This window comes from Balaenoptera ricei, chromosome 19 (assembly GCF_028023285.1).
Source record: "Balaenoptera ricei isolate mBalRic1 chromosome 19, mBalRic1.hap2, whole genome shotgun sequence".
In the NCBI taxonomy this organism is placed as follows: Eukaryota; Metazoa; Chordata; class Mammalia; order Artiodactyla; family Balaenopteridae; genus Balaenoptera; species Balaenoptera ricei.
Window position 1 is genome coordinate 27,439,492 of NC_082657.1, and position 12,248 is coordinate 27,451,739.

At 35.0% G+C, this 12,248-nt stretch overlaps 1 protein-coding gene across 2 annotated transcripts in view; it reads right to left on the bottom strand.

The window, feature by feature from the left end:
- ITFG1 (integrin alpha FG-GAP repeat containing 1) overlaps positions 1 to 12,248 on the bottom strand; it is a 267,814-nt gene that overhangs the window by 126,949 nt on the left and 128,617 nt on the right. For both annotated transcript variants that reach the window (XM_059906036.1, XM_059906037.1), the window contains exon 10: positions 11,113 to 11,285. In XM_059906036.1, the coding sequence (XP_059762019.1) occupies positions 11,113 to 11,285 (173 nt within the window). The remainder of the gene's footprint in view (positions 1 to 11,112; positions 11,286 to 12,248) is intronic.

Below are 12,248 nucleotides of genomic sequence, written 5' to 3' on the forward strand. Positions count from 1 at the left end.
GGAACTTATTATTGGAAACTGGTGGAAAGAGGATCCTTGTTATAAAGTGGCAGAAAGCTTATCTGACTTGTGTCCAACAATTATATTGAAAACAGAATTGTAAGTGATGAATGTAGACCTTCAACTGAAGAGATTCTGAAGAAAACTTTTGAAGGTAAAACTTGGTTTCACTGTTTATAAAAAGTGTGACAGGTAGGAAATACATTGAGGGAAGGACTGGTAATCAAAAAGAAACCAGAACTTGATGATTTGGGAAATTATCAGCCTATGCAGGTTGAAAAAAGATACAAAAATTAAGAGATTCGGTCAGGAAAACATGTTCAGGAGAAAATGTCAAGGACATGCATGGACAATATTTTGTTAATGTCTTGAAAGGATCAAAAAATCAAAGTACTCCATCACAGATCTCCCTGAAGAGATTAGGTCTGTGACTCATGTATCCCTTTAGCCATCTCAGAAGCCAAAAATGGAGATGGGTTTATCCAAGAAAGATTTGTAGAGAAGCCTCTTGTCTGATGGAGAGAATTCCTCAGACACATGCAGGAGACTCACCAAGATTTTGAGAATGCTATATTAGCATAAATACTGCCAGCTTGGATGGAAAGGAACAGAGAGAGGATGAAATGAAAGAAGGCTGTTATACTCTCAAAATTCTAGAGGCAGGAAAGAGGTTGATGAATTACTCAGTTGCAAACATGTACTATCCTTTAGGAAAAAAGGATGAGCCACGGGCCATTGGATGGAGCTGAGGGCCACAGAGGATTAGACTCAGGCCTTGAAACCAAAAGTAGTATGTCTGGTTGGATTCTATAATTGCTTGAGACCAATAACTCCTTTTTTCCTTTAGTTTTCTCCCTTTTTGAATGGCAATACCTATAATTATTATCCCATGCTTGTCCCACCACTGTATTCTGGAAGCAAATAACTTCTTTTCTAGTTTCACAGATTCATAAACGAAGAGTAATTTTGCCCTAATATCAATTATTCTGATAGCCTTACATGTGCCTAATTTAGATAATTTACACGATGAGATTATGGGGCTTTTGAGCTGATGAGACTTAAAATGACATTCTGGACTTGAGCTGATGCACTAACGGATTGAGACTTTCAGGGATGTTGAGATGGACTGAGTGTATTTTGCATGCAGTATGAAGCTGAATCTTTAGGAACTCAGAGGGTCTCAGATCATGGTAAGCTTAGTAATCGCCCCACAAGGAAGACCACAATATTCCTTATAAAAGAGAAGTAGAAGAATGGGAGCAAGGGAGAAGATGTAACAATGGAAGCAGAGATCAGAAAAGAGAAAAGATTGTGATGGCTAATTTTATCTGTCAACTTCACTGGGCCATGGGGTGCCCAAACATTTGGTTAAACATTATTCTGGGTGTGTCTTTGAGGGTGTTTCTGGGTGAGACTAACATTCAAATTGGTAGAATTCCTAAAGCAGATTACCTTCCCTAATGTGGGTGGGTCTCATCCCATCAATTAAAGACATGTATAGAACAAAAAGGCTGAGTAAGAGGGAACTCTATCTGTCACTGAGTTGGGACATGTTCTTTTTTGGCTTTGGGACTCGGACTGAAACACTGACTTTTCTTGGGTTTTCAGCCGGCTAGAATTTGGAGTGGAACTTATACTATCGACTTTCCTGGTTCAGACGTGGACTGGAGCTACACACGGGCTCTCCTGGGTCTTCAGCCTGCTAACTGCAGATCACAGGACTTCTGAGCCTCCATAATCATGCGAGCAAATTCCTTAAAAAAATCCCAATCCCTCCCCTCCTCCCCTCTCTCAATTTCTATCTGTCCATCTCCTATTGGTTCTGTTTCTCTGGAGAACCCTGAATAATACAATGATGCTACACTGTTGGCTTTGACAATGGAGGAAGGGGCCATGAGCCAAGGAAAGTTGGCAGCCTTGAGAAGTCGGAAAACACAAGGGAAGAGATTTTTAGCTACAGCCTCCAGAAAGAACCAGCACTGCTAGTACTTTGATTTTAGCCCAGTGAAACTGATTTCAGACTTCTGACCTCCAGCATTGTGACAGAATAAATTTGTGTTTTTATGAGATACTATGTCTGTGGTAATACACTAATACACAGTCCACTGTCATTCTTGATACTCTTCTACAACATTGTGCTAGTCACCACTTGAAGCTTGAATAAATAAAATGTGGTATATCCATACTTGGAAGATTATTTAGTAAAACGAGGTATTTATACATGCTACCTCACAGGTAAGCCTTGAAAACACTATGTTAACTGAAAGAAATCAGTCATTACGGACCAAAAATTATATAATTCCATTTATCTATAAAAAGATATATCTTGCTACCACAGACCTATTATATTTTTTGTTTTGTTTTGTTTCTTTTAATTCATGTGTAACGATATTGAAAACAGTGACCCATTGTAGCATTTAATCTCTCAGCTTTAGGGAGAAAAGGCTGCAAACTGAGTATCAGGAAAGACTTGGGATATTTTAAGTTACTTCCTGAAATCAACAGAAGAAAACTTTTTGCTGATACCTTTTAATTTTCCTTTTTCATTTTCCTTTGGAAGCTGTTGTGGTACAAAATTAACAGGAATAAAATAGCCATCAGTCCTTTCTCTGACAATCTGTGTGGTCTATTAGTGGTAGGAGATCACGTAGCTGTCATAGATCTTTTGGAACTAAAGTTGACATTCATGTTGTTGACAGTGTAGTTTAAATGTTTCTTAATAAGGTAAACTTTGGAGAGAAGGAGAAGGAATAGTATTTCATGTAATCACACAAGAAACTTGCAGAATAGGTATATTCATCCTTATTTTACAGATTTATAGATATATAGACAGGCTAAATACCTTGCTGGAAACAGAGCTACTAAGTGGCAGCACTGGCATTTGAACTGAAGACTAAAGTCCATGCTCTCTCTCTCTTTTTTTTTTTTCCTATCCTAAGCTGCACTTAGAAATAAACTTTTCTTTTAACCTCATGTGATATACAATGTAGTGGAAGAAACATGGGTTTCGCAATGCACCCTAACTCAAATACCTTTTGGGATAAATGCTGTCAAAAATTGGAAAAAAAAAAAAAAGGCCGTCAGCATTATGGTGGATTGAGATGCTCCCTTTGTTCTACCCTTCAACTTAAAACCAGTAAAACGTCCACAATTCAACAAAGGTGCTTCTGCCCAACACACCAGGACTCCAGAGAATTCTGCACATCTGTACATCTAAAGGTGGGTGGACTAGGACACAGAGGAGGCGAGAAAGGGGGACAGTGAAGGGAGGAGCTACAACCCTAGTGCCCTGGACCCCTGGCCGCAGCAGCTGAGCCCACAGCCCCAGAAAACCCAGTAGCAGCAGGGGAGGTAACACATATGACTCTGGCCTCGCCTCCTGGCTACTGTGGTGTTATCGCCCAGAGGTAACTGGGCAGCAGTGGCAAAAGGTCTAGGATCCCATCCCTCCAGCTGCAGAAGTGCCCACAACTCTGGCCCCCTACCCTCTGCCTGCAGGGCTGGCGCCCATGAACCAGAAAACAATGGACACAGAAGGGATGCCCATGACCCTGGCTCCCTCCTACCCTTTCCCTCTCCCTGTGGTGATGGAGCTTGTGACTCAAGAGATCCCAGACAAGGCAGAGGCACAAAAGCACCCACCACATATGGAATATATAAAAAGCAAACAAAAGACCCAAATAAATGGTCAAACCAAACCAAACAAAAATGTAGCTACAAAGAGTAGAGTAGTGGTTACCAAAGGGGAAGGAGCGAGGAGGGAGGAAGGCGACATGGGTAAAGGGGATCAAGTGTATGGTGACAAATGGAAACTAAATTTTTGGTAGTGAGTACACTGTAGTATACACAGAAACAGAAATTTAATGTTGTACACAAGAACCTTGTACAATGTGATAAAACAATGGTACCTCAATAAAAAGTATTGAAAAAGAAAACTCACTTGTGTTTTATTTCTCTTTTCATTAATATACCTGATTGCAAGTACATACATAACAGAGAGGTCTGAATCTAAGTTTTACCCTATTCATGGAGAGGCATTTTCAATTCTGTCAGCCTGGGAAATTGATTCCATACTCCCAGTTTCTACCACCAGTAGTTTAATTTATACAGCTGGTAAGAATTACAAAAACTGAAGTTCAAAATCTTCCATGTTACTGCTCTTCTGAAGGAACTCTGTTACTGCTACTTAGAGGTGATAAAACTTTGTGGCTATTATTCTAGGAAGGAAGGATTCAAATGAAATAAAATGGATTAAGTATATATTCCAGAATGCTTTTTCCTGTTCCAGCACCTCCCCACCAATTATAAAAGTTAACTGTATATGCTGATGATTCAAAAGTTAAAAAGCTAACTTTGTTTTATATTAGTATAATTTTATGTAAAGCCAAAGTTAGCAATGTACTCATCAATTATATAGACAATGCTTATTGGAATTTATCTTGGTAGTCACAGTGTATAAAGTAATGAAATTTATCAACATAGTTTGTCTGGAAAGACTAGCATACACTCATATAAACTTAGAATCCTATACTCTGCAAATTAGCAGGTAGGCTGGAGGAAAATAAAGAAATTTTCAGACCTGCAAGGTCTTAGAAAGAGGCTGCAGAGTCTCCCTGATAGAATTACTTGACTCTATCCAGAAAAATAATAGATGAATCAAAGAATGAATGGAAGACAGGGGTGTTCAATGGTGATCAAAGAAATTAGTCAACTTTGTAGCCAAGTGTAAATAATTGTCACAACAAAATGTGAAAATAAATACATAAATAGATAAATCCTAGATGATATCAACATGGTGATGATATCACTGAATGAGGAGGGGCTGGGTAGGGGAAAGAGAATTTTAACGTATGCTAAAAATCTTGTCTTAAGGACTGTTTTGTCTCTAGTAGTTCACTAAAAAAATGAAGTTTAAATATATGTACTAAACATTTAACTGTAACAACTACAAAAGAAATGAAATTTATGATATACAAACCATCTTAGGAACTACAAAAGGAAGAAAAATTTGAATGATCAAACAGAAGGCAGAAAAATGAGGAAAAATGATGAATACAAACATAAAATGGCAAGAATAAATCAAAGCATGTGTGACCACATAATAATATTAGTAATAATTAAAATAATAGACACTACATAGAACTTAAGCTGTGCCATGCAGTGTTGTGAGTCCTTGTTGCATTGCTGTCTAAGTGTTTGAGTCTATAATTTTATTGTTCATTCTTAAGGTTATTGCATTGCAAATACCTATCAAAATACGTACCTATCAAAATATGTGGTTTGAAGTCAAGTACATAGAAAAGAGTCTTAAAAACACTTATTAGAAACTAAGAAAATGGGAAAATTCTATTAAGTATTCAATGAAATAAAAACAAAAACAAATCTAAAGAAAGCAAAAAAGGGGAGGAGTTAAATATAGAATCAGAAATAAAATATCTGTGGAAAAACCATCTTACTGAAAATAAAAGTAATTTTTTAAACGAATATAACAACAAAAACACAGACATTAATGAAATAATAAAACAGACCAGCCCTAAGGCTGATGAATTAAATACAAAAGGCAAATAACATTACAAACACCTATGGATTCAAAGGAAATGTAAAAATTACAGAAGAATGCAACATCATGCCAATAAACTCAGAGTGCAGGAGTAATTATTAATAGATTGATTAAAATTGATTGCTAATAGAATAAATAATATTTAATATATATCCTTTTGGAATTAACAGAGACTGCCAGTGTTTTAACTTACCATCTACATAATTTTTTCCTTCACAACTAATTAGTGGATCCTTTTTCATTTTAGTATGGGACAAAAAATTTTAATACGGAATTCGTTAGGGCAGAAGAATAGGCAACCTTATTGTAGAGAAAACATGAGCTTTACAAATTCCAACTGCTGAAGCTGAAGTTGGTTTGTGAGTGAAGGTTAGTCAACATAGCAGTATGAGTTCTTCCATGATGAAACAGTAAGAGTTCTTCAATGAAGAGTCATCCAGGATAAGATTTCAAACACATTTTATCATTTTTTACTCTGTCACATCATACTGGGCTAATTTAGTATTCTCCCTCATTTGAGGTATAGAAGCTACTGAATAAGACAGTATAATCAGAAATAGTTTAAAATGAAAGTAAAGCCTGATTAAGATATTCTATATTGTAAAAACTGATTTAAAAAATCACATATTGAAAGCTTCTGGAGGCTTTATAATAATTTGCTTAGGAGGAAGTAATACATTTTATTAAACCCAGAAGTGATGTGAATATGATTCTTGAATTCAGTACCCTTATTAATTTTGAAAAACAAACATTTTACAAAAACCTTACTCTACCCCATGTATAATTCTATAAAAACAAAAATATTAAAATATTCTTCAGTCTTCAATAAGCTGTGAATGCATATAACTTCCCTACCCAGAGTTATTACTCATTAACTAAGGATTAGTTAATGATTTAGACCATAAGACTTAGTGATGTAGGTTGTAATGTCAGAAACAGGCTATTCTCCCTAGTAACATTTGAACAGATGGCAATTATGTGACGTAGCCTACCAAGATTTATTTTGCAAACTACCACTAAACATTCCCCGGCAGAATAGGCATGGAATGTTTTTTCTTTTATTGTAAATTAGGAAGTCTGTTATATTTTCACATTCATGGAAAAGATGGTGATTAACTTCATTTAAAAAAGATTATGGTGAATCATTTGAAGTATAAAACATAAAATTAGTAAGATATTTGATCTAATTTAAAATGATATGAAACCCTTTGTTACAGTTCATAATAAAAATGAAAAACAACAGTGGCTTGAAATGTACAAGTGGATACAGGCATCTGTACTATCAATCTCCTTGCCCACTAAAGCAGAACATCTGAAACATAATGTAACCTTTCCTTGGTGACTCAGGGTATCAGTGTGAACCTAAATTATTTTATAAAGCTGAGGGTGAAGATGAAAATGCAGATTATACTGAATGGGTAATTAGCTAATAGCTGCAAAAGTCCCCAGTAATTCCTTTTGGACAAAGTTCCAGATCCCGACTTGCTTCTGGTCATCTTCCATCATTTCATATTGGTAGCCTGAATGTATACCACTAACACATCCAAATTATACCTCTGGTTTCCAAATTACTAACATAAGAGGCCATGTGCTTGCATATAATCAATCTCCTCTGACAGCAAGACTCAGAAAACTTATGGATTTTATTCATTTGTCCTTAGCTTGCTCCTTCTTTTTCTTGTCAGAGAGACTTTTACTATCTGCCCAAATCATCATTTCTAACCTCTGCTAAGAATGTGTTATTTTTGGTTATATAATACTTCCTTCTAAATTTTTTTCTTACAGGGAAAGAAAAAGGATTCAGATTCTGTGAACTTAGAGTGCTGACTACAACTGTGTGATCCTGGACAAGTAGTCTGACTTATCTGAGACTGTTTCCATACTTACAAAGTAAAGATAATACCACCCCATAGAAATTATTGTGAAGCAATATGCATGATAATCACTTTATAAACTAAAGCCCTTTACTTCCTGGCATTAACTGACAAGGAATATATTGCATTTGGCCATTTATTGATTTACTTGCCATTTAACAGATTTTGGGAGTTCTCACAGCTGATACTCAGAATCTGCTCCTTTGCTGCTAAAACCCTTTGTTTAAAAAAAATTTTTTTTTTTAGTACTTTTAGATTTGGATTCTCTATAAATCCCCGCTAGAAGCTGAGGTTTTGCTTACAATTTCATCCACTTTCAATTTATTAATAACAATACAACTTTTCTTAAATATATTAACATTCTGATTAATATGCAATAGTAAGAACAAAGACTAAAAGTCACTCTCTTATATCTTCAGTTAAATGCTTAAAATAAGGAATGAATATGCACTGTATGTGCTTGACAAAATGATAAATAAATCATTAACACAACTTCTAGACTACAGTACCAGTGTTAAACAAACATGCATTTATTCTGAGCAAATTACAATCTATGTTAGTTTTGAATTTTAAAAAATTATACAATATGGTTTAGAATATTAATTTGAATATGGTTTATCAAATTTTCCTATAGAAACCTAACAGTCACTCTAAATTAGTATTTAATTTTACCTATGACATTAATATATCTAGGGGAATATTTAGAGGAATGTTTTTTCTAACATATGCATAAAATAAAATTTCTAATATACCACATATTGGGCAAAAATAAAATTAAACTTTTCATTTTTGTGTACTAGTTTTTCTAGTAACTCTGGCTAATTAAGAAATAATAGTGATTAGAAATCCATAAGGACAACAGTTTAACTAGATAAATGGTTCTCAAATATTCTTTGCTATAATTTATCCTCCAGTTCCTTTTAAAAAAGTTTTTCAGTTCTATACTAAAGACTTAGGACATAAAATATCTTTTCAGTGTTATTTTACACATGAAATTAAAAAATTCTAAAAACAGAATTATTATTAGCTTAAGAGCACACTATTGGAATAATGTCATTCTAAGTTTGCCTTTCTTCTTTCAAAAAAATGAAAATTCAGACAATTAAGACAACATGACTACACACAGAAGATGACAGTAAACACAGGGCAACTGAGTAGTAATGGGACAGCCAAGGGAGAAAAACATGGCTTTCAGGCAGTGGTGGCACAGATGTAAAATGGCTGACCTCAGACCATGTTATTTTGTTTAGAGTCACTCGCTGCCTCTATAAATGTCATTAATAGAGATCTTTTTCATGTAACATGATTTTAAAGGTTAACTTTCAACAATTAGACCTTTAGCATAAAATAAAAAACAAACAGAAAGCCAAACAGCAACTCTCCTCTGAAAACAAAAAAAACACAAGTTAACAAGCCACGGCTTCAGAACTTTTCATGAAACACATATTGTGGATTTTATTCTTAACTGCGTAGTTAATCTCTACCTGATTTTCAAAACCTGAAGAAAAAAAGGAGACAGAATTCTCCAGGTAGCAACCCTTGAAATTATAAACTGCAACCCTGTACTACTTCTTAGCAATACAGCAGTCTTGAAATCAGTTAAAAATTATAAAAAGCTTTTCAACAAAAGTGAACAGTAGAAAAGGATTATAATGTACACTATGTCTTATTTTCCTTTTTCTATGTTTCAAAGAAAATATTATGCTGAATTCTCCTAGACAGACATCTCTCAAGTATAGGGCTATTTCTCATCTAGTGACTTAATGAACACTGAGATGCACTGAAATCTATCCTTCAATTCTCATCTATCCCAAAAGAACAAAAAAGAAACCCTGGGTTTTAAACAGTTGCTTTTATAAAAGCATCAAGAGTCTATGACTGTCTTTTACCTTATGTTTCCTATAGAGCCATAGTGTTTGTTCACTGCTGAATTAGCTGTTGATATCATCGTTATTACTGAATGGTAAAGGTAAGTTAAATATTTGATGGCTTGAAGAAGAATATGTTGATAAAGAAATTTTATGACAAAACTATAAATTGTATGTTTTTCTAAGAATAAGTAATCACACTTAAATGAATTTAAGATGTAATTTCTTATTCTTTTGAATAGGGTAAATGTTCAAATTAAAGCAATTTTTACATTTCTTTGTTTTTATGTGCCACTTTAAAAGGTATAAAAATCACATTCAACTCAAAGGTTTCTTTTGGTTACATAAGATCTGCTTCATACACATAAGTTATGAGTGTACATACTACTCTGTATTACAGATCATGATGCTCATATCCCTAGAAAATTTTGTAAACACAACTCAGAGTGATTATAATTTCAAATCAAGGCCCTTAGAAAAGTTTAAGTATAGACATTTTATAATTTCTATAAATATTTAGGGGCACTCACTAATAATGTATGGTTTTCTAAAAATCACATTTCTAGATAACATTGTTTGATGTTAAAATCAACAACAGTCTGATTTTTTTTCCAGGAAAGTTATATTGCATCATGAGCCTGGTAGTAAATGTGTAGCTGAATTATCACTAATCCCAGAGCCAACAAATGAATTAATGGTCAGAAGAAAAATTATGGATAGATATGATGTAGGAGGCAAGAAAGAATAAGGGGCAAGGAATACAACTAATTGTAATACGAAGAATATAATAAAACATTAAAATTTGGGAAGAGTCATATTTATGGAATCTGTCAAGATCAGGGTAATTATGAATTTAACTATATTGGTTTAGCTACTGGTACCTCTACCTAAGGAAAAAAAAGGTAGCAACAACATTCAAAATCATTGATAGGGGGTTTCCCTGGTGGCGCAGTGGTTGAGAATCCGCCTGCCAATGCAGGGGACACGGGTTCGAGCCCTGGTCTGGGAAGATCCCACATGCCGTGGAGCAACTAGGCCCGTGAGCCACAACTACTGAGTCTGCGTGTCTGGAGCCTGTGCTCCGCAACAAGAGAGGCTGAGATAGTGAGAGGCCCGCACACCGCGATGAAGAGTGGCCCCCGCTTGCCGCAACTAGAGAAAGCCCTCGCACAGAAACGAAGACCCAATACAGCCAAAAATAAATAAATTAATTAATTTTAAAAAATCATTGATAATGCAATAAATATACTCAAAAATTTTATATTTACAAATATTATCAATAGTCATGTCAAAATTCTCAACACCATTACAAAACAAGCAACAGTAAGGCAACATTCACTGATAGTAAAGTCAGCATGTGCTAAGTATCTTGCTAATTGCCTCATTTTTTATTTTTACCTCATGTAATTTCCACTACAACTCCATGACAGAGGTGCAGTTACTACTCTCAGTTTACAGATGAGGAGTTTAGGTAATCTGCTCAAGGTCACACAGGTGCTAAGTGGCTGGAATGAGAGCGAAGCCTAGGCTCAACTCTTAACCTCCATGGTCTTCAGACTCAAAATGTAACTGAGTCATTTACTTATAAAAATTTTGACCTTTTAAAGATCAAGTTTTGTTGAATGAAAAATAAGCCTTTTATTGTTCTATACAACAGAAAAAGAACAGGTATTCTAAGCAGTTGGGAGAAGTTCAGAGCTCATAGTGTTCCTTATTTAAGGAACTGTACCATATTTAGGTGTTATTCAGCTACAAAGTATCATAGTGAAAATATTTCGCAAATATTTCTCATTTGACTTAATTTCCATACCTTCCAGATGTATTCTTCAGTATGGCAAGAGCATCTGGATAACCATCCATGTTGTAGTCTCCAATATGAAGGGTAATTGGAATTGGTATTTCAGTTGGTCGTTGTTCAGGCACAAATGGCACAAAGCCCCAGAGTGTGCCCTTATTGCTAAAATCCTGTAGGACAGGAACCCACTGTGAATTAAGAGAAAAAAAATCAGATTTTATAGTTATTTTAAAAAAAATTCACCATTTGTAAAACAAATGATCCACGAAAAGTCCTCAAGGTAAGCATCACCTTATTTAAGTTCTTTATCACTACAAAATGGTAGGGTACTATAATTTACTTTGATAAATAGGTAACTTACACACTGGAAAAAAAATCGTCTCCTTTAAAATTTATCACTAGTCATCTTTCCTTGAACTAGCACATAGAGCCTTAGAAGGTTTTTCACAGAACCACAAAATCTTAGGATTGAACTGATGTTGATAATCATATACTTGAATTGCCATTTTAAAATGTGTTGAGTGGAAATACAACCTCAAATGAATATTTAAAAAATTATAATATCATGTAATACTGATCCTTTCGGAGGACCAGCTCAGGAAGAATTAGAACATGACAGTCTCCCTTGTTCTCTTGCTTTGCCTCCTATACATGATGATGACTTTAGTCATCATTCTCAGAGACAAGCAGCTCTGAGGCTTGCCAAACAATACTAGTCCTGACAAGCTCCGCCTGCCCCAGAGAATGAGCTCTGTCACCAAAACAGCTGGAAGCTACATTTTAAATAAATTCTTTATCTCTATATTGATTATAATGAAGAGAACACAGAGAATAGGATCATTTCAAAATGAGCTTTTGGAAATCCCTTTTTCTTCTGAATGCCCCAATCTTTACTTTTAATAACCTAATACAAACTAAAAATCTGAAGAGTGGAAATCATCACATTAAAATTATTGATGTGCCTGTAATTAGCTAAGAGCACAGATACTGGCACATAACCTGGAGATGTCCAAACAGAAGCAGGTGCAGCTGGCTTGAAATGACAGGAGGCCAAACATGCCTACAGATGTTTTCTTCCTTGTAAGCAGGTGATTCATATATATAGCTCCAAGCCAGACTACATAAAAAGTGGCCTCTTGAAAAGGGTTTAG